The sequence below is a fragment of the Octodon degus genome, unplaced genomic scaffold (assembly GCF_000260255.1).
Source record: "Octodon degus isolate 3935 unplaced genomic scaffold, OctDeg1.0 scaffold00089, whole genome shotgun sequence".
NCBI classification, from domain to species: domain Eukaryota; kingdom Metazoa; phylum Chordata; class Mammalia; order Rodentia; family Octodontidae; genus Octodon; species Octodon degus.
The window spans coordinates 4,621,452-4,645,066 of record NW_004524665.1 but is presented as its reverse complement, the minus strand read 5'-3'; the positions used below and the strand labels follow the sequence as shown (position 1 = coordinate 4,645,066).

Sequence of the window (23,615 nt, the reverse complement as noted above, 5' to 3'; positions counted from 1 at the left end):
AACTTGGCCCCTCAAGTTACTGTCTGCCTGGAAAGAAATCGCATGTGGATAGCACAGAGCAGAAATGCGAAGGTCAGCATTGTCCTACGGCACCCAGGATCTGTTCAAATCATGTCACAGGGACAGCCGTTGAAGTCCCTGGGCAGGTACTTGCTGTATATGAATTGTACAAGAAGTGGTACCTCAAGACTGAATACCAGGGCTTCTAAAGGGAGCTCATGTGCTCACGGGCTGAGGAACTCACAGCAATGCAGACAGTCACTGGGATCTTTTCTGGGAGTTGTTTTGTTTCACAATCATGTTAGAAGAGTCTGAATTTTCAGGTGATGAGAGGGAGCAGAAACCCTGAGGTGGCAGCTATGCCTGCTGGAAATCACTGGATTTGTGCTTGCAGCTATGCAGCTGGTTAAAAGATATTCAGTGAAGAGCTCATTGGTTGGCAAGAGGCCTGGCATGGTGAGGCCATGCAGAGGTCTCAGAACTTTAACCACTCTGCCTCCTCCTAACAGGTGAAAGTTAACAAAGCTATGAGTTTTAACAGGTCCTAGATGATCGCTGCTGTACTTTGGAAGTTTGCTCCAAGGCAAAGCTTAACAAACCAAAGCTCAGAGACAGAAAGAGACAGAGACACAGAGACACAGAGAGAGACAGAAGGACATAATGCTTTATAAGAAATGCACTGGGTATGGGCATGAATATTCATCTTCTACAGAAGGGCTGAGTGGATCATCAGAGTTGGACAAACTGGGGCATTTGTTCATGTGTGCAGATGAACCCTGAGTCTGCTGTAGAGGACCTGCACATGGACCCCAGAACTTTCCACTGAGACACCAGCAGGAGACCAATGCCTACAGGAGACCAAGAGGCTCTGTCAGCAGGATCCTAACATTCAGCAGCTCCACCCCCAGCTGCTTTGGTGTCTTCTTATCTCCCCACTGGGAATCATCTTCAAGACATGCTCCAGATTTCAAGAATCACTCTATTAGGGCAGGTGAGATAGCTCAGTGGACTAAGTGCCTGCTTTGGCAAACACAGGGATGAGGGTTCAAACTCTAGTCCTGAATGTCGGCCTGTCCCACGCACTGGGTAAACAGAAGCGAGCAGGTCAGCCATGTAGGTGACACTTGTAATCCTAGCCCTGGGGAGGTTAAAAACAGTCCAAGCTGCATAGGAAGACCCTGTAGCATAAAAGAAGAAAGAAAGAAAAATAAAGAAGAATCACACTAACCTCTTCCATTGTCATGTTATTCTTCTTTATGTGAACAGGAAGTGGGCCACATTCCCCACCCTGGAAAATCAATTACTTTGATCTGTTTTGCTTTCTATGAAGTTCTAATTACACATTCTCATCAAATTTGCTCAAAAAATGCAAATTGAGGGATGGGCAGTTAGCTCCAAGGATTAAATCTCCTGCTTAGGCAGGCATAGGGATGAGGGTTCGATCCCTAGTGTACAGAGCTGGTCCGTCCCACCAGCGTGTGCTGAGATGGCAATGGAGACTGGGCGTGGTGGCACAAGTGTGTAATCCCAGCACTTGGAAAGCTGAAAACAAGAGGATCACTCAAAGTCCAATCTGTGCAGTGAGAACCTGTAGACCCTGTACTAAGTACATAAAGAAAAAGAAAAAGAAGAAATGCACACTGCTTTCAAGTCCTCACTTTTCCACCCAGCAAGGTAACTTTAGTCACCGGGAGTTCCCGTGGGACTGCACTGCAGAAATTCGTTCGTGGCCTCAGGACCATGCCGAGTTACTCTCTGCTTTGAAATACTCAACACTAAACTCCCAGAAGGGGGAGCTCTCTAAAACAGAACTCCTTGCATTACTTTTGTTCATTTTCCTCGTTCATAGTGTGAAAACATATGTAAATCAGTTCGAGTATTCAACTTGGACTATCCGCATCAGCGACAGCGAAGCCTTTAGCACACTTCAATCATATGAGGAGCTCAGCGCAGCTCACAGGCCACAGGTCCACCAGGGCTTGTCGCTAGTTTGCAAAGTCCAGAGGAGTTCTGTACCTTGAAGCATCCAACAGAAAAGTTCCTTGTGAGAACACTGGGGGCAGACAGGAGGGATGTAAAGCAACAATGATTCCTTTTTTATTTTCAAATGAACAATGAAAGCATAAAAATATATATAAAGAAGATATGCTGAAAATATAATCTATAATAGAAATATGCACTTCCCAGGATGCAAGAGCAAGCCGAGAAAGCTCGAACATGGTGACAGTTATTCCTGTTGTCCAGATGCTCTGAGAGAATGGGAAGTCACTGATGACAGGAATCCCTCAAGATATTAGCACATATTTCTCTGCGGCTTCACAGAGAAAACCTGTAGGTCTTGCATTAGATCTCAGTTTAATGACTTTCAGGATTAATCCCTGGAAAAGCAAAATAGTGGCAGACACAGGAGTCCACATTGTCCTCACTGAAGCCTGTTAATATGTTTCACTACACGGAATAGGACTTTTCAGACACATGCCATAAGGCCTGAAGATGGGAAGACTGTCCCACTTCACCAGAGTGAGCTTTGGGTCAGCACAGAGTGCTAGGAATGGAACCGGGAGTTGGGAGCTGTGCAGAGGTTAAGGGAGCACACTACATGCGCAGAGATGAAGGTGACTCAGCAGATTCCAAATTCGGGGTGGGAAAGCAAGGAAAAATGAAAAAGAAATGTAAAAGGATGAGACTTCAACACATGGCAGGAAGAATACACGGATAGATGATAGAGAAACACACGCTAGGTAGGTAGATAGGCAGGCAGGCAGGCAGGCAGGCAGGCAGGGAGACACACAGATAGACAGACAGAGACAGAGACAGACAGACAGACAGATAGATATCTTTTTAATTGACAGAATTCTGGCATGAAAAGAAAACCACCACACTAGCAATAAACTTTTTGATCTTAAAAACAAATTTTCACAAAATTACTTGAAATTAAAAGTAAAGGGAGACGGGTGACTCAGCAAATAAACAGCAACAACAAAAATGGAATCTGAAGAGATGAACTGTAAGGGATATTCATTCAAAGATCAAAGGAGACTATAGGAGAAAGAGCCCCACACGTGGATCTGGCTGTTCTATATAGAATACCAAAGCTATTGATAATCCCAATATGATTTGAGCAAACATATTTTGATTATGGAAGCCATTATTATGAGTAATGTTCATATTCAGTGATGACTTGTCCTAACACATTGGAAATGCGTGAGTCAGGTCGCTTTCCTCTGCTTCCCCAGAGCATTCAGATCTCCAATAATTCATCTCTGCCTTTCCAGAAAACACCATGAAAAGAGAACATCAGCAATTGCCCTTTGTGGTCGGCTTTGTTTTTCCACTGAAAAATCTGCAAGATGCCCTCCTGCCTGCTGATTCACCTTGCAGTCCGGGTCCTCTGATTTGCAGAAGCTAAAGGAAATGATCCCAAAACAAAGACGGTGACCTACAAAGGGCCATCCTGGTGGAGTCACATCAAGGCTCATCGGTGATCTTACAGCCCTACAGCCTTGCCTCTCTAAGTTCTCCAAGCCCACTGCACACATTAACTTTACTTAAACAAACACAGCTACTGCAGAGAAACAAACACTTTATCTCACAAAGGCCACTAGGAGAAGGAGAGCTACACTCTTGGCAAAGATGAGTGATAACTAAGCACTTGAAAGTAATTTCTGCTGGGAGACAGACTGGACAGAGGCACCAATACAGACCTGAGAGAGCGGCTTCCTCCTCATACAGTTGATGCCCCCGATGAAGACCATGTTGGGCATGATGGGCCTGGGGTATTCCAGCACAAAGTCCCATCTCATCAGCCACACGGAAGCATGGCTGAGAAAATCCACCACAGACACCTCTTTCTGGAGCAGTTCAGAGGCGAAGCTTGCATAGGGAGAAAAAACCATGTGGCAAAACAACTTCAAGCCCACAGGATAGAGCATGTTCTTGACTCTCTGCAGGAAAGTCATGTGGTCAGAGTGTGTTGTGAACATCTGCGGAATGTAAGAGAAAGGGTGGGGACACTGAGTGCCCTCAAAGTCCAGACCACATGGGATGCCCCGCAGAAAAAAGACAGTTGGAATACTCAAATACTGGGCCAGCACTGCCCCACAAGGAAAAACAGGGTCTGTCAGCACCACATCGAAGGAACTGGCATTGAGTTGGCTGATCAGGGTACTGTTGCGCAGCATCTGCACACAAGACTTCTCATACAGCTCAGAAAACTTCTTGAAAGATGGCATAATTGTTAAAAATGTCTCCAGAATATTCTGTGTTTCTATGATAAAGCTACCCTCACTCAAAAAGTTATTAAATTCCTCTTGAGTGTAAGGAAAGGCAAAGGACTTCAGAGTGAAGAAGTCATCTCCTCTGATTTGCAAGCTGACCTCCGGAGCCAGGACCACAGCCTGGTGGCCTCGGGAGTGGAGCTCTCTCACCAGGTCCTTCATGCTGAGCCAGTGGCTGCCATCCATAGGCACCACCAGCACCTTTCCGCCCTCAGCCCATGGCATGACACACCCCACAAGCAGCAGCCTCACCAGCCATTGCCAAGGCACCTGCAGCGCTGTGGCCATGTCTCCAGAAGCCAACAATACTGGCCTTCCACACACACCGAGCTTCCTCCCTGGGATTCATGTTCATGATTTTATCATGAGCAAAATGGCCTGTCATTGGAAGATGGGTGCTGCACCCAAGTTAATCATTATGGAGTACTGCCTTCCTCTTACATGTCCAGCCAGGGAGAGTTTGATCTTATCGCCTCTCTTCTGGCACAACTCTTCTGACCTCTCACTTTCTCTGGGCGGACATCTGAGTTCACCCATTTTTATTTCTGTTCCTCAGACAATGCACTTGCCCCATTTCATCTTCTATTCTGTCACCCGCTTGCTGCAAGGCTGTCACAGAGCTCTGAGGAATGAGCCATGCCTTGGTTCCCAAAGTTCCTTCAGCCCGAGCAGTGATCCTAGCCAGGAACTTTCCACCTTTCCTCCCTCTCGCCAGCAACGTGGAATACACCAGAGTTTCCAGGTAGTTTTGTCAAGCCAGCTTGCACCAAATGACAAGGTGGCTGCTGGTCATCTGATCTAGTTCACTTTGTGCAGCAGGATATCCCTACCGTGCTCACTCTACTTAAATATCAGAGGTACATGGCGGAAGCTGTATGATTGAGAAAAGCTGGATGGCTCTGAACATGAGACCTGATTTGGTGCTGCAGACGGGTCTGCAAAGAGCTGCTCATCTAGCCCATGGCGCGTGAGTTTCCTGGGATGAGATGCACAGCGTAGAGGACTGCCTGCCTCGCTGGGTGAAGTAAGTCCGAGGTTATATCCACGGTTCGTGGCATATTTTTAAAAAGTACTTCCTAAGGATCTTAATATATTAAGATTCAGAATGTTCATTGCATGGGTCAGTGATTACTTTCAGAGAGCCCACACTCATGCCTTCTAGAGAACTCCTCACTCTTTGAGGTGGGTCAGGGTGGGCACAAAAACCCTTTCACTATGAACAGACATGGAAGAAACAAACCCAGAAGCTTTGGAGAGCAGAACAGAGATTGACAAAAGCTGGCCTGGCATCAAGCATCTGGTTCTGCGGCAGAGGATGGAGGTAGAGTAGGAAATAAAAGTGAGGACTAAATCCAGAAAATGCAAGCAGTCTACAGAGTAGTCTAAAGTGCAGAGAGTGGACTTAGATTTTACACTGTCGCTGCCACCGTGGAACTACTTTTCACCTTACAACATGTAATTGTGTTGCAGTATTTTAGGTCTCCCTGGAGAAGTCCTGATCTCTACTACTTAAGAGTCAAAGTCTTTTTCCGATCTCTGTGAACCGCCGTGAACTTCCCCTCTGAGTGGTCATGTGCTGGTCTAGCACATGTGCACTTGGGAGCTTTTTCTGAACTCCAAGCTCTGTGTGCCCCGAAGTCGGTCTGAGGTGCTTAAGGAAAAGAAAGTCACTTTCCACTGAAGACTGTCATCTTGGAAGAGCACTGCAGGTACGCTATGGATGTGAACTTGCAGGTCACTGATGGGCAGGAAGTTTCACAACAGCAGGGCTGGAGGTGGCCGGAGGAGGTGGAGCTTCAGCTGCCCCCTGGCTTCCCTGAGGATTGCTGACCCCGAGGGTGCCCCGTGCAGTCACACCACCCCAGAAGGCAGCGCCTGGCATCAGCTCTGCCCTAAGAGGGCCCTCAAAGAGAGTTTTCCCCTTTGTTTTATCTCTTCCCTTCTTGTCTTTTCTTTTTCTTTAATCTTTAATTTTTCTTCGTCTCTCATCTCCCTTTCCAAATCGTTAGTTTGATCTTTTTTCACCCCTTGTCTCTTTTTACTGCTATGGTCTCCCTGTAAGAACCTTTCTTTTCCTTTCATCCATTTTTAAATCTTTAATTTTATCTTTTCCTTCTCTTCATTGTTATTTTTCTCCTTTATGTATTTTGACACTTTTTTTTACAGTTTTATACTTAAAAATTCCTCTCTTCATTAAATGGTATGATTTTGCATTATTTGATACTGTTTTCATCCATCTGTTTTACGTGGTTACTGGTCACCATGTGGACAGCTCTACTCAGCAAGTTGTTACCATATTCATAGACCAGGTTTGTTTGTATGTTGTGATTGTTCCTGCCACTTATGCTTCATTTTCTGAGTGCTGCTTGAGATTGAGGCCCGTGCTGTGAGCACACTGTGTTGGTGCTCTGCTCCTGAGCTGTATGTCCAGCCTAGATCAACAAACCTAGCTTTATCCAGCCCCAAGCTAGTCTCACTAGAATGTTGAAGAATCAAAACAACCAATGAAAAACAACAATATGACATGAATGAGAATCTATCTTGCTATAATTACTCTTATATAAATGTCCTTGTTTTTCCTGTCAAAAGACACAGGCCATTTAGTTGGACTGAGCAACAAGATGCAGTGCTTCATTGTCTAAAATAAACTCATCTTCTCTCAAAAACATCTAAAGAATGAAAATGAGAGGATGAAGATGATATCCTAGTCAAAAGCATTCTAAAATCAGGCAGCACTAGATATATATGTGGCTACCAAAGTAGACGTCAAAAAAAATTAGATAACAGGTACAAAATAGATCTATACAAATTGATAAAGTGTACAACCCATGAAGATAAAACAGTTCTGATTATTTAGACACTGAATACAGAGGCACATAGTTCCATAAACACTACCATATGAGAGAGACAGAGAGAAAGAGACAGGGAGAGATAGGAGAGAGAGACAGAGACAGAGACAGAGACAGAGACAGAGACAGAGAGACACAGAGTGATCCTAGCACAGTCATGATAGTGTTGACATTATTTCACTCACCCACAGAGATATCATCCAGACTCCTCCCCAAAAAGTCAACAAATATCAGAATTAAAGGTATTCTATGGGTCAAGTGGACATGGAAACATTTACAGTGTTTTCCCCCTAAAACTACAGAATACATATTTTTGGGATTTTAAGTGGGAAGTTATATTTGCACTCACCTGGGAAATTTAAAGACTTAGAAAGATCCAATCAGAGAACAAAAAGTAGAAAAGGACTGGCATATAGATCAATATGAAGATTCTAGGTTCAATCCCCAGTGAAACAGAATCATAACAAGCAGCTCTGAATAGGACATACATTAGCCAACGGGCTTTCACATTTACCTATGAGTCTGGCCAAGGCCTAGGCCCCTTGTATGGAGACAGGTGACAGACTCCTGGTAAGTGAACCTCCGTGAGTCCCGGGTTCTGACTCAGGCCTGTATGGATGGTGAAGCCATGAAGCCTCACAGGATGAGACAAGATCACAGCCAAGGATGCTTGGCTCCAACCTCCACTAGATAAAGGCTGAGGCCTCAGTCCTTTTACGCCTAGGTGGAGACCTTCTTGTGGTTAACACAGCTCTCCTAAATTAACATAATGCCTTACTTGGAGAAGTCCCTGAATGGTTCTGCCTTCTTGTGCACATAACTGAATAAATACAGGCCTCCAAGAAAAGGTCTAGGTCTTCGCCCCCACAGAATCTTGAGTTGTGTGAGAGGGTTTTGATCCTCCTAGAGCTCTCAAATCACACCATTTGTCAGTCTTTTTTTAATCTTCACTGTCCACTCGCTTGAGAGATGGCATTTTGGAACAGTCTATATGAACTAAGGGATAATTGTAACTTTGTACCCCAGTAAAACATGTGTGCACACATGCACAAACATACACACACATGTGCACACATGCACAACATTCTTTTCATTAGCTCAAGCAAGTTTCCCCAAAACACATCAAAAATTCTTAATAAACATAAATAATTGAAATACCTTCTTGCTTCTTTATAGGCTGACCATAGTGGAATGACATTACAAAACAACATCAAGAGGCATTGCAGAAATTATGCAAACACAGAGGGATTGAACAATAAAGCTTTGAAAAATCTCTGGCTCTTTCAAGAAATTAGCAAAAAAAAAAAATGTTAAAATCTTAGAATCCACGGAATAATATGGAAATAAAACCATTCAAAAGCTGAGTGACACTGAGCAATGTTATAAAAAGGTGACAAATATAAAGGCCTACATGAGAAAAACACAGTGATTTCAAATAACCTAAACAGAAACCATTTCAAAACCTTACATTATCAAGAACAAATCAAAAACGACATCAGTAGAATGAAATACAGAATAAAGATCAGAGGTGAAATTAATAACAGGAGACAATACCAATGCCCCTCACAAAGGCCTTACAAAACAAAAATAAGATGTCCTTCCAAGTGCACTTTATGTACCCAGTATTATCTGCTGCCCAGTCTAGATAAGAATATAACAGAAAAAATGATTATAGGCAAAAGTCAATGAGGACTACATATGCAAATTTCCTGCACAAAATATTGGCAAACTGAATCCAGCATCACACTTTAAAGCTCATTCACCATGATCAAGTAGATTGATTCCAAGGACACAAGGCTGCCCAGCATGCAGAATGCAATTAGCATAATAATAGTACATAAGCAGGATTATAGAAATTACATGATCAGTACATAGAGAAAAGCCTTTGATAAAATCCAACCTCCTTTTATGAGATAAACCCATTAAATCCAGGTGTAAAGGAGAATACATCTACATAATAGGTCATGTATGACACTCATAGCCAAAACATATTAAGTGGGAAAATACAATGTCTCTGTATAGTTAGAGTGAGACGTGGGTGTCCAGTCTGAGCACTTTTATTCCACATAGAAATGGCAACTTCAAGGGGCTGGGGAGATAGCTCAGTAGAGTAAGCACCTGCCTGGTAAGTGCATGTTCCTGAGTTCAATTTCCTTCCCCCCCCCCAAAAAAAAAGATGGTAACTTCAAAAGAATAAGGGAATATAAAAAAGTAAAAGTGATACAATTGGAAAAGAAACAAAGTTACCTTCTTTGCACAGAACATAAATTCTTCATGTAAAAGACGCTGAAAAATCCACCAAATGCCTCTTATTACTGATAAGTTTTGCAAAGTGAGATGACACAAAATGAACATGTAAAACTAGGTTGCTTACTGTGTATTTACAATAAACATGCTGAGCAGAATATCAGCAAAACAGTCCCACGTATAACTTTGTCCCATCTAAGTACTAACCAGGCCTGACCTTGCTTAGCTTCTGAGATTAGACGAGATTGGACATGTTCAAGTTGGTTTGGCCATAGACCCATGTGCAATATTTTCAAAAAATAAAATACTTAAGGATAAACCTCACTTTGTGAAATGGTCATACTATCGAAACTTACCGCTGATATCTGTGAACTAAGCAACTACACTGAGGATAGCATTGTGTAATACTAAAACCATGGTTGGAATATCTATCATTTTGGTCTTCTAAATGTGTACTGCTTGTAATATCATATTAACTATTGCTATACTCTTTTAAAGTAAATGTTTTTTAAAAAAAACTAAAAAGAAAAAAAGTAATAAAAGGAAACAAGAGACAAGATAAAAAGTGTCATAGGATTGTCCTGCTGCAGTGTTGCATATGGTTTGATTTCTAAATTTCTACGTAAAAATGTGTAATTGTTTTTTCACATTCTGTAGAGATTTAAAGTTTGGAATATCCATCGTCACTGGAAAATAGCATTTCCACATTATGTCCAACGTGTTCGATATTCAGACAGAAGGTGATGGTGGGCCCAACTACCACTGTACAGAGTAATGATATTATTAAACTTTTCTTCTGGATGGATAACAACTAAAGTTTGCAGACCAAAAATTAGAGAAATAGAGGGGCTACAAGGATTGCCAACATTTTGGTCCCAGCCCTTCAAGGTCAGTGAGGACTCAGGACATAAGAGAGTGACATCTGTGCTGTGACATCATGCAACTTAGTAGTGTCCCCAATTTTCTGATCAAGGAGATTATGGGACCACAGAGGAAAGTGATCGGCAATGTACAGTGGGCGTACGGAGGGTCACCTAGAGAGAAAAAAAATCTCTCAGGTTTTCACAGAGAACAAATTGGTCAGACAATGGCTGTGGCTCACCCAGATGGCTGACACTGAAAAAAACTCTACAAGGTGCTGTACATGGTTTCAGGGTAAATCCTGAGGGGACTTGACTGACTTTGTCAGATACAAAAGTTATATTTTTAGTTATATAGGTTTTGCTTTAACTTGGTCTTAACCATCCAGCAGAAAAGTATAACCATGAGGTACACAAAGTAAAGTCATATTAATATGCTGAGCTGTAAAAGGCTCAAGTCAACAACTTCTGACAATTTCCAGTTCTGCTAATAACTCACTACTACTTTGGACTATTGGACTATATTGGATTATTTTGTTGAATTCAAGTACGTACAAATTTGAACTGACACCAAATATGAAAAGATCCATTAAAGAGTTATTCAAAAGCAGCTCCTCTAACAACATTGGAACACCCATCTCGGACAAAACAAAACAAAAAAGGGGGATATAAATAAAGGACCATTTTGTAATGAAAAAATATATGTATATACAAAATAGGATAGATATACAACTTTCTCTTGGTTCAATGAGAAGAAATGTTTGTACTAATATTATTTAGACAAGATATCATGTCTCCATTTTGTCTTCTGAATAACCACTATGATGACAACCATATACAATGTATTAATTATTGAAACTGTCTGACTAACCTGTTTTGAAACTGTCTCATTACTGTTTTATTTTCTCATTAAAATGAATAAAAAAGTTTAAAAATAAAATGTAAAACTAACAAAAAGAAACTTTAAGTGGCAATTTATTTATTTAAATGTATTTAATACAAGGTCTACAGGCTCACACTATATAGCTCAGATTCATGGTTATCCTCCTGTTTTCAGCCTTCCAATGACTGGGATTACAGGGAAGTACCACCATGCCCAGTCTCAGGCACCATCTCAGGGGACCATGGGGATGGGGCTGGCATAGCAAGCCAGGGATGAAAGCCCAGTCCCTGCAATCTGCCTAAACAAGTTTTTTAGTCCGATGAGCTATCTGGCCAGCTACTTGATTTTTTTAAAAAAATCATCTAGCAATTTAATGTGATTTTCATTAAAACATTGTAATGATTGATCCATCATGTCATCTTAAGAATTTAGAAGCTTATCTAAGTCAGCTCCACAATTCTGCACCCTAGGGTTTGAAGGCACCATCCTGGGGGTGGAGGTCCCACTCTAGAGTGACTCATCACTTAAAGGATATAAAAGGGAATTCAGAAAGGATGGGGCCCTCCCTTTCCTCAGAAAGCTTCTGGTATTCGCAGTCTGCTTGGATGTCCTCTCCTGGCTTCTAGTGCAGACTCGGCGGCCTTCCATTGCAGACTGATGGGCCTTGCAATACTGACGGCCTTGGAGCACCGCAGAGAGCACCTGCTGTTGGACTGCACCCTCAGTCTCTGGGGTGCAGACGCCCTCTAGAGGCTTCCTAATCACACTCTGTAGCTGGCCATTGTAAGACAACCATGTAATTCCTTACACATTTGCACATCTTGTGTTGTATCTCATCCGCTAGTAAAACTTGAGTGCTAAAATATGAATGATGCTCCTCGCAATTACTGGAAAAAAAACTTAAAATTCATGTGGAAACAAAGACAATCTGTATAGAAAAAGAAATCCTGAACAAAATGACATGGGTGAGGTATGACAATACGTAACTTCAAAATATGCTACACACGCTGAAAGAAAAACAGCATACTACTGACATGGAGAATAAGGACCAAGAAATAACACCATACATTTAAGGCTATTTGATTACTAACAGAGATGCCAAAAACATACAATTTTCTGATTACAATGCCCATAACACAATTAACAACAAGAATTCACAAATGTGATTACATCAAATTAAAAAGCCTCTGCATAGAAAACAAAATAATCCGAACACAACAGAGCCCATAGAATGCAGAAGCTCTTTTCTTGCTGTTGTTCTAACAGAGGAGTAATAGCTACGATATACAAGAACTAAGAAATTTTAACATCAAGAGGAGAACTAATGCATACAGCAAAATTGAAAACAGGATAAAACACATACCTCTCAAAAGAAATAATACAAGTAAACATATGAAAAACATAGTTCTCAGGGAGACGCCCATTAACACTAAATTAAAACTCCATCTCACTCCAGGCAGAATGTACAATACTTAAGAAAAGAAAACTAAAGGAATGCTGGTGAGGATACAAGGGAAAGGTCCCTTATGTACTGTTCATGGGGATGTAAATAACTTTTGCCACCATCAGGGCTTCTGCTAGAGAGCTCCCCAAACCCCCATGCAGTGATAGTGAGGGCTTTCCAACAGGCGGTTGAAACCACAGTGTGTGGCTGATTCCAGGTGTGATGCCAGGATGAGGGTCCTAGAATAAAGTGTGGGTGAATGCTAAATCAGTGCACATATTGGCTTAGCACGAATCTAATCTCAGTAGCCAGGATGCAATACAAAGGACAGAAGGAGGTATTTTTTTTGTCTCTTGCTTGCTTTGCTACCTTCTGCCTGTCATGAGCTGTTTCTCCCCTTCAGAGCCTGTCCACCACATCACACTGCCTTGGAGCCAGCCCATTATGGACTGAAACCTCTAGAAACTTTGAGCTAAATAACCCTCTTCCTCTTTAACTTTGGGTGGCAAATATTTTGTCAGCAACAAGAAAAGTAACTAAGCCAGCCACTATTAGAAGACAGCATGGAAGTCCCTGCTGACAGCCCAAATCACTAAAACTGAGACTTCTACATTGCCAGATATATCACTCTTGGATACATATCTAAGGAATGAAAGCCAAACACTGTAGAGATATTTGCACACCCATGTTTGTCATGATCTTACTAACATTACTGAAGTTATGGAAAGAGACCAGATCTTATTGCATGAATCATGAAAAAATGGTAAATATCTATAAAGGGTTTATTAAAACATATAGCTGAAAAATCATGTCAGTCGCAAAAAAAAATATGAATAGACAAAGTGATCATCTTAGAAGAAACAATACAGATCCAGAAAGAAACAGATTCATTTACACTCATAGGAAACATCTGGGGAACTCAGTGAGATGAAAGGTGAAGAGAGAATACTACTGGGGGAAAAAGTTAAGGGTGTGGGAGGGTAAAGGTAAGAAAGAGTAATAGAGAAGACAGGCACAATCGAAACATGTTATATGTATTCATACAAATGCCATAATGAAATGGGTGTGTGGGCACATGCCTGTAGTTCCAGCACTGAGAGGCTGAGGCAGGAGGATCTCAAGTATGAACCCAGTCTGGGCCACTGAGCAAGTTAGTGAAACTACGTGAGAAGAAGACAAGGGGTTTGGCCTGTAGCTAAATGCAAAGTTTCAGGGTACAATCTCCAGTACTGGCAGAACAAAACAAAACAATACAAAAGACATTGATGTTTTGTACAGTATCCTAAAGGGAAAAACTGTCACACCTACCTAAATCATGCACCCAACAACAGCCCAAGCAACGATACTCACTCTGTTCGGAGACCATTCTGCTGGAATGGGCTGTCCATGTTGGGCTCACAGGAGCCAGAGTTAGCCACCAGTCTGGCCCCATAGGAATTTCTGTTCTCAATACACAAGGCAGAACTTTTCTACAAGGTGCTTAGAGACCAGGGCGGGCATCCGTCTTGGCACCCATGGAGGTGTGGGCTCAGGCTTTCTCCAAGATCTCTGCCAGACCCCTGTCTGCACACCCGGGGTTCTCCAGGGCACCAAGGACTATGGAGCCTGTGGGGCCCTGTGCTCCAGCTGCAGACACGAAGCCCCTCACGAGGGGAAGGTGTGAGGGCCAGAGCATTCCCAGCTCTAGGGGTCACGCTCTGCTAGGGAAGCCCCTCCCAAGCGTGATGAGCAGATGGTATTTCCCTGCTGACCTACATGCCCCGGGAGCTGTGAGCAGGCACCTCCGATGTCCAGCATTCTGTCCCGCTGTGTTCTCCAATGTTGGCCATGGAGAAGCCTCCCTTGGGGACCCAAGTCTGCAGGTGGAGGTCACACTTGTCCTGTGTGCCACCCATGAAGCATGAGGATGGCTGGATCAGACAGCTGTGAAGCCAGTGGCTGCTGAAGTGGCTGCTACTGTCCCTGTCACCAGGGCAGGTGGCTATGTCTGATTCCAGCCAATGGAACATCAGCCTTTCCTAGTGCAGGACCCCACTGCTTCTACCGAGGCCTCGGCATTCTCCCTGCCTGCACAGCTGCCGCAGCAGTGCATCCTGATGTGCAGCACACCTGGGTACATGATGCCCTCATCAGCGTGAGCCTGTGCCATGTGTTTGCCACCCAGTATCAGTATCACTATGAGTCAGCATAGTGTGCCCCAGGACTCCACTGGGGAGCTGGTGGGTGCTCTGCTCAGTCAGAGACTCTGGGACATAGTAGAGCGAGGAGGAGGCATGTGGCGAGGCTGGGCATGACAGCACTCCTGATTGTGTTTCAGCTTCAGCCACTGGAGGGAAACTCAAGCGCATCTAGCTAGGACTTGTGACATGGGAAGAAAGAAAAACATGCCTCATAGTTCTCCTGACTTTCTGCTTTTTATCTGGCCAGCGTTTGTGTAGGAAGGCCAGCCATTGGTGCAAACTGTTAAATAAATAATATTAAAATTTTCTAAAGGCAAAGAAAAAAAACACACACAAAGAAAACAGTGTTCTAAAGACACCAGAGAGCCATGGCACAGCCATGAACAAGGCAGGGGCCCTATCAGTGAGCTCCTCGTGCTTGTGGATGGTGGCAGAGCAGATGAAATGTTGACACCATGACAAAGCCCTACAACTCACGGGCAAAGACTGGCTTCCCCCTCACAGCCCACACCAGGACGAAGCAGGAGAGTTTCAGGGTGAGCCCTAGCAGCAGAAGCACATTTCTCTAGACCCTCAAATCTCCCTCTACTTTGCATTAAGTGTAACCAAGAGCTTGCAAACTCTGACTAGCGGCAGCTCAGGTTGTTAACAGTTGGGACCCTGTGAAGGGCTTTGTGCTCGTCCATAAGTGACGGCCTACATCTGCATGCATGTTCCTGTTTTCAAACTTCATCCCAAAACAGATGAGGATTATGTGATGGTGCCAGTAATGAGGCAACAGGGATTCCATTCTAAGGGAAGGCCACTTAGCTTCAGCCCACTCCCTCACCCCTCCTCTGTAGCTAACCATAAACACACTTAGAGAAAACCAGGGTCATCAATGGAGATCAAATACTTAAAACAACTTGGGGAATAGGGCCAAGGTTAAGCCTCATGGCCCCATGATACGCAGATGGTCAACAGTATCTGAGAAATGTAAACCTTGTGGCAATGGTGTGACATCCTTGTAATATTCCAGAACGAGGAAATAGGCTTACTATGGACACCTAAGAAATGTATAACCTCAAAGTAAAGTTCAGGCTTTAGCAACAACTCTGGGATTCCTGACCCACAGCCAAGGCATGTCAGGCAGTCAATGCCTCCCTCAGTTTTCTGGTTTGTGACACTCGGTCTATGGTGGGGGCATAGCTTTCTTCAATGTCATGTGCTGCTACACTTGGAGAAAACAGCCACCACAACACCTGGAATCACATATTTATTCAATTGTATATGAAATGTGAACCAGGTAGCTTGCTCTGAATCATTTACCTTCAGGATATTACCCAACTGTGGTCAATGCTAAGAATATGTTAATTTAATATCTGGTTAAATTAAATTAAAGGTATACGCTTACTGTTCAAAAACACTGATGATATAGGAAGCATTGATTAAGGCAATGTTGAAATACAACCTCTAACCTAGACTCCATTAAAATAGGTAAAGCTAGCAAGGTGGCTACAAGTGGTTGCCTATGGTTGCTAAAATAGCTGTCCACCAACTTGGTGATGTAAGTCAATGTGCATTTACTACATCCCAATTTTCGAGGCCAAGAATCTGCAGAGCATTTCACTTTCCTGAAGGAAGATTAACAGCACCGTACTTGCTCTGAAAGCTGAGAACAACTTTCCTTCTTTTTTTAAAAAAATATATTTGGTTGTAACATGGTGTCACTACATTGCTGAGACTCACAGTGATTGTCTGGTTTTCAGCTTCCCCAGGCTTGGGATTCCAGGCATGTACCACTGGACTTGGACTGTGTGGCTGACTCCGCCCAGCATAGGGTTAGGGCTCACCCTGCATGTGGTGCCAGGGGTCCAACTACTAGGCATTTACCTGAGCTGGCCTAAGCAGGAGCTTTAGTCCACTGAGCTATCTCATTGCCCCTGAGGGCAAAATATTTACCTCAACAGCTCAGGGATACCTAGAGGGTCAGAGGCATATAAAGACCACACTCTGTCCTGCCCCATGCTGGGGTCATGCTGCAATAGCTCAGCTGCATACGCACCTACTGGGCAAGCACAAGATCCTGAGTTCAATCTCCAATACAAAAAAAAAAAAGAGAGATGGATTTACTAACCTGGTGCTATACACAGTGCTATGATCAGTGGTGAAAATCTGAAAACTTATTCTCCTAAGAGTGCACAAAACTCCCACTTGTCATGCTGGGACATGTATCAAAGTAGCATGGCAAAAGCCACTGTCACAGATATATGGATTGGATGAAGCACTATATACATTTGAAAAAGTGCCTTCCCATTCCTATAATGTAAGCCCCACATGAAGGCCCTTCTGGAGCTGGGTCTGTTAGGATAGCTCATCACAATGTGCCTATCCCTGTTGCCATCTCTGAGGATTGCAGGACGTGAAAGAAAGCAGGCCACAGGCCTAGGTTACACTACAGCAAGCTCTTCATTGCTTACAGAGCGTTCCGAGCACTGAACATATTGTCAACAAACTAGGAGTGCTTTGTCCCCTCAAAGTCCTAACTGCCTGGAAAGAAATCGCATGACGACAGCACAGAGCAGAAATGTGAGGGTCAGCATTGTCCTACTGCACCCAGGATCTGTTCATATTATGTCACAGGGACAGTCGCTGAGGTCCCTGGGCAGGTACTTGCTGTATATGAATTGTACAAGAAGTGGTACCTCAAGACTGAATACCAGGGCTTCTAAAGGGAGCTCACGTGCTCACGGGCTGAGGAACTCACAGCAATGCAGACAGTCACTGGGAACTTTTCTGGGAGCTGTTGTGTTCCACAACCATGTGAGCAGAGTCTGCATTTTCAAGTGATGAGAGGGAGTAGAAACCTTGAGGTGGCAGCTGTGCCTGCTGGAAATCACCACTGGATTTGTGCTTGCAGCTATGAAGCTGGTTAAAAGATATTCAGTGAAGAGCTCATTGGTTGGCAAGAGGCCTGGCATGGTGAGGCCACGCAGAGGTCTCAGAACTTTAACCACTCTGCCCACTCTTAACAGATAGCTAACAAAGCTATAATTTTTGATAGGTCCTAGATGATTGCTGCTGCACTTTAGAAGTTTGCTCCAAGGCAAAGATAAACAAACCAAAGCTCAGAGAGAGATAGAGATAGAGACAGAGACACAGAGATAGAGACAGAAAAAGACAGAGAATTGACACAATGCTATATAAGAAATGCACTGGGTAAGGGCATGAAAACTCATCCTCCACAGAAGGGCTGAGTGGATGTTTAGAGTTGGACATACTGGGGCATTTGCTCAGGAGCACAAATGAGCCCTGACTCCACTGTACAGGACCCATGCACAGATCCCAAGAACTTTCCACTGAGACACAAAAGGAGAACAATGTCTACAGGAGATCAAGAGTGTCTGAGGCTCTGTCAGCAGGTCCCTAAACTCAGCGGCTCCACCCCAGCTGCTTTGGTGTTTTCTTACCTCTCCACTGGAAAACATTTTCATGACATGCTCCAGGTTTCAAGAATCACTCTATTAGGGTGGCTGAAATAGCTCAGAGGACTAAATGCCTGCTTTGGCAAGTGCAGGGACCAGGGTAAAATCCCAGGTCCTCAATGTCACCCTGCCCCGCCCACGTGGCGCACAGACCAACCATGAACAGGCATGGTGGGGACCCCTATATTCCCAGCTCTGGGGAGGTTGAAAACAGGAAGATCACTAACAGTCCAAGCTGCATAGTAAGACCCTGTAGCATAAAAGAAGAAAAAGAAAGAAAGAAAGAAAGAAAGAAAGAAAGAAAGAAAGAAAGAAAGAAAGAAGAAAGAAAGAAAGAAAGAAAGAAAGAAAGAAAGAAAGAAAGAAAGAAAATCACACTATCATCTTGAATTGTCCTGTTACTCTTCTTTATCTAAACTGGAAGAGGGACATTTTCTCCACCATAGAAAATCAATTACCTAGATCTGTTTTGCTTTCTATGATGCTCTAACCGCACGTGCTCATCCAATTTGCTCAGGAAATGCAAATTGAAGGCTGGCCAGATAGCTCAGTGGATTAAAGTGCCTGCTTAGGCAGGCATAGAGAACAGGGTTTGATCCCCAGTGAGCAGTGCTGGCCCTGCCACTGGGGCACACTGAGATGGCCACAGAAATTGGCCAAGGTGATGGAACCATGTAATCCCAGCAATTGGGAAGCTGAAAACAGGAGGATCACTGTGAGCCCGATCTGTGCAGTGAGACCTTGTAGACCCGGTACTAAGTATATAAAGAAAAAGAAAAAGAAGGAATGCAAAAACTGCTTCCAAGTCCTCGCTTTTCCACCCATCAAGGTAACTTCTGTCACTAGGGGCTCAGTGCGACTGCACTGCACAAAGTCCTTCGTGGTCTCTGGACCATGCCTAGTTACTCTCCATTTTAAAATACTCAACACTAAGCTCCCAGAAGGGGGAGCTCTCTAAGACAGAACTCCTTGGTGCTGTTTTTCATTTTCCTCCTTCATAGTGTGAGAACTTATGTAAATCAGATCGAGCGTTCAACTTGGAGTATCCACACCAGTGACAGCGAAGTTTTTAGAACACTTCAATCATATGAGGAGATCAGCGCAGCGTGCAGCCCACGGGCCCACAGGTGCTGATCGCTAGTTTGCAAAGTCCAGAGGAGTTCTGTACCTTCAAGAATTCTGCAGAAAAATTCCTTGTGAGAACAGTGGGGGCACGCAGGAGGGACATAAAGCAGCAAAGATAATTGTTTTTTTATTTTCAAATGAACAATGAAAGGATAAATATATATACAGAAAAAGAATACTGCTGAAAATAAAATCCATAATAAAAATACGCTCTTCCCAGGATGCAAGAGGAAGCTAAGAAAGCTAGAGCGAGGTGACAGTTATTCATGTTGTCCAGATGCTCTCAGAGAACAGGAATTCACAGATGACAGGAGTTCTTCAAGATATTAGAACAAACTCCTCTGCATCACAGAGAAAACCTGCAGGTCTTGCATTAGATCTCAGTTTAATGACTTTCAGGATTAATCCCTGGAAAAGCAAAATAGTGGCAGACACAGGAGTCCACATCATCCTCAATGAAGCCTGTTAATATGTTTCACCACATGGAATAGGACTTTTCAGACACATGCCATAAGGCCTCAAGATGGGAAGACTGTCCCGCTTCACCAGAGTAAGTTTTGGGTCACCACAGAGTGCTAGGAATGGAACCAGGAGTTGGGAGCTCTGCAGAGGTGAGCGAGAGCACTGCATGCACAGAGATGAAGGTGACTCAGCAGATTCCAAAGTTCACAGGAGTGAGAAAGCAAGGAGAAAAGGAAATGTAAAAGGATGAGACTTCAACACAGGGCAGGGAGAAAACACGGATAGATGATAGAGAAACATGATTGATAGATAGACAGACAGAGAATGAAAGACAGATATCTTATTAACTGGCAGAATTCTGAGAATAAAAGAAAATTACCAGACTAGGGATAATTAAAACTTTTTTGAACTCTAAAAACAAATTTCCACAAAATTACTTGAAGTTAAAACTAAGGTGTGTCAGGTGACTCAGCCAATAAATAGCAGTAATAAAAGTGGAAACCTAGTTGAACTGCAAAGAATATTCATTGAAAGATCAAAGTGGACTATATAAGAAAAACAGCTGCATGCATGGGTCTGGCTGTTTTATATAGAAAACTAAAGCCATTAAGCATCCAAATATCATTTGAGCAAACTTATGTGGATTATGGAAACCATCATTAGGAGGAATGTTCATGTTCACTGAAGGCTTCTCCTAAAACATTGGAAATGCCCAAGTCCGGAGTATCCATGGAACATCTACAAGCACTGATCACAGCATCCACCTTTACATGTCACTTATGAGCATCTAACTGAGCTGGTCCCAATGCCGACTGCCAGAAAGGTCGATTTCCTCTGCTTCCACTGAGGGTTGAGATCTCAAATAATACATCTCTGCCTTTCCAGAAAACACCGTGAAAAGAGATCTTCAGCAACTGCCCTTTGCTGACTCCTTTGTCTTTCACTGAAAAATCTGCAAGACACCTTCCTGCCAGGTGATTCACATCACACTCCAGGTCCGGTCCACTGCTTTGTAGAAGATAAAGGAAATGACCCCAAAACAAAGACAGTGACTGACACAGGGTCATCCTGGTGGAGTCACATCAAAGTTCATCAGTCCTTTTACAGCCCCACAGCCTTGCTTCTCTAAGTTCTCCAAGCATGCTGCACACATCAACCTCATTTAGACAAACACAACCACTGCAGAGACAGCAAATAGTTCATCTCACAAAGGCCACTTAGGAAAAGGAGAACTACACTGTTTGGAAAGATGAGTGATAACTAAGCACTTGAAAGTAATTTGTAAAAGTTTTTGTGCAGGAAGATTGATTGAACACAGGCACCAATACAGACCTGAGAGAGCGGCTTCCTCCTCATGCAGTTGATGCCCCCGATGAAGACCATGTTGGGCATGATGGGCCTGGGGTATTCCAGCACAAAGTCCCATCTCATCAGCCACACGGAAGCATGGCTGAAAAGATCCACCACAGATACCTCTCTCTGGAGCAGCTCAGAGGCGATGCGTGCATAGGGAGAAAAACCAATGTGGCAAATCAAACTCAAGCCCACAGGATAGAGCATGTTCTTGACTCTCTGAAGGAAAGTCATATGGTCGGAGTATGATGTGAGCCACTGTGGAACATAGGACAAAGGATGCGGACACTGTGTGCCCTCGAAGTCCAGGCCACAAGGGATGCCCCGCAGGAAAAACACAGCAGGGATATGCAGATACTGGGCCAGCACTGCCCCACAAGGAAAAACTGGGTCTGTCAGCACCACATCGAAAGAACTGGCATTCAGTTGGCTGATCAGCGTACTGTTACGCAGCATCTGCACACAAGAAGTCTCATAGAGTTCAAAAAACTTCTTCATAGGGGTAAAAACTTTGAAAATTCTCTCCAGAAAATTCTGTGCTTCTAAGACAGATTTGCCCTCCTCCAAAAAGTTGTTATATTCTTCCTGAGTATAAGGAAAGGCAAAGGAATTCAGGGTGAAGAAGTCCTCTCCTTTGATGTGCAAGCTGACCTCTGGAGCCAGCACCACAGCCTGGTGGCCTCGGGAGTGGAGCTCTCTCACCAGGTCCCTCATGCTGAGCCAGTGGCTGCCCTCCATGGGCACCACCAGCACTTTCCAACCCTCAGCCCACGGCATGACACACACCACAAGCAGCAGCCTCACCAGCCCTTGCTGTGGCACCCACAGCACTGTGGCCATGTCTCCAGAAGCCGACAACTCTGGCCTTTCACACAGACCAGGCTTCTGCTTTGGCTTCTTCATGTTCACCCTTTTATCATGAGAAAATGGCCTGTGATTGGAAGATGGGTGACCTTCCTATGTTAATCATTGAAGATTACCGTCCTCCTCTTATATCTCCAGCCAGAGAGAGTTCTACCTTATCACTTCTTTTCTGGCACAACTCCTCTGACCTCTTAATCTCTCTGAGGGAGACAATCGAGTTCACCTGGTTTTCTTCTGAATGCCCAAAGAATGCACCTGTCCCATTTAATCTTCTATTCTGTCACCCACTTGCTGCAAGGCTGTCACAGACCTCTGAGGAATGAGCCATACCTTGGTTCCCAATGTTCCTTCAGCCCGAGCAGTGACCCTAGCCAGGAACTTTCCATCTTTCCTCCCTCTCATCAGCAACATGGAATATAGCAGGGATCCCAGGATGTCGTCGAGTCAACTTGCACCGAACGCCAAGGTGGCTGCTGGTCATCTGATCTAGTTCACTTTGTGCAGCAGGACACCCCTGCCAAGCTCACTATTTAAATGCCAGAAGTACATGGAAGAGCTCTAAGATTGAGAAGAGCTGGATGGCCCTGAACATGAGATATGATTGGGTGCTGCTGACGGGTCCTCAATGATCTGCTCATCTAGCCATGGTACATGTTTCCTAGGATGACATGCACAGTTTAGAGGACTGCCTGCCTCGCTGGGTGAAGTAAGTCCTATGTGCTTGGGGCATAGTTTTATAAAGTACATCTGAGGATCTTAATACATGAAGATTCCAGAATGGTCATTGTACAGGCCTGTGATGAGTAACTTTCAGAGCGCACACACTCACACCTGCTAGAGAACTCCTCACTCTTTGAGGTGGTCCGGCTGGGAACAAAAATGCTTTCACTGTGAACAAACATGGAAAAGTAAAGCCCAGAAGCTTTGCAGAGCAGAAGAGATTGAGAAATGTTGCTCTAGGATGAACCATCTGCCTCCACAGCAGAGGACAAAGGCATAGGAGCAAATAAAAGGGAGGGGGAATCCAGAGAACACAGGCAGTCTAGAGTGCAGAGTGGACTGAGATTCTGCCCTGGTCAGGGCCACCACGGAACTTGTTTTCCACCATACAACATGTAATTGTGTTATAGTACTTGAAGGCCACATGGAGAAGGCCTGATCTCTACTACTTAGGAGTCAAAGTCTTTTTCCGATCTCTGAACCACCATGAACATCCCCTCTGATTGGTCATGCCCTGATCTAGCACCTGTGCACTTGGGAGCTCTTTCTGAACTTCGAGCTCTGCGTACCCCAAAGTTGGTCAGAGGTGCTTAAGGAAAAGAAAGTCACTTTCCACTGAAGACTGTCATCTTGGGAGAACACTGCAGGAACGCTATGGACGTGAACTTGCAGGTCACTGATGGGCAGGAAGTTTCACAACAGCAGGGCTGGAGGTGGCCAGAGGAGGCGGAGCTTCAGCTGCCCCCCTGGCTTCCCTGAGGATTGCTTACCCTGAGGGTGCCCCGTGTAGTCACACTCTACCAGAAGGCAGCGCCTGGCATTAGCTCTGCCCTAAGAGGGCCCTCAAAGAGAATTTTCCTCTTTGTTTTTTCTCTTCCTTTCTTGTC

The 23,615-nt window shown here is 44.0% G+C and overlaps 2 protein-coding genes across 6 annotated transcripts in view; both read right to left on the bottom strand.

The window, feature by feature from the left end:
- LOC101575991 (UDP-glucuronosyltransferase 1-8) overlaps positions 1–23,615 on the bottom strand; it is a 200,441-nt gene that overhangs the window by 67,553 nt on the left and 109,273 nt on the right. Inside the window, exon 1 of one of the 5 annotated variants that reach the window (XM_023722284.1) lies at positions 21,124–22,014. The exons of the other annotated variants lie outside the window; for them this stretch is intronic. Within the exon in view, the coding sequence (XP_023578052.1) occupies positions 21,124–21,984 (861 nt within the window). The 5' untranslated portion in view covers positions 21,985–22,014. Of the gene's footprint in view, positions 1–21,123; positions 22,015–23,615 lie in introns of those variants that run through there. 5 annotated transcript variants of the gene reach the window in all.
- On the bottom strand, positions 3,645–4,565 carry LOC101575602 (UDP-glucuronosyltransferase 1-2). The gene has a single exon (XM_004637414.1). It carries the CDS (start codon positions 4,563–4,565, stop codon positions 3,645–3,647), a length of 921 nt encoding a protein of 306 aa, XP_004637471.1.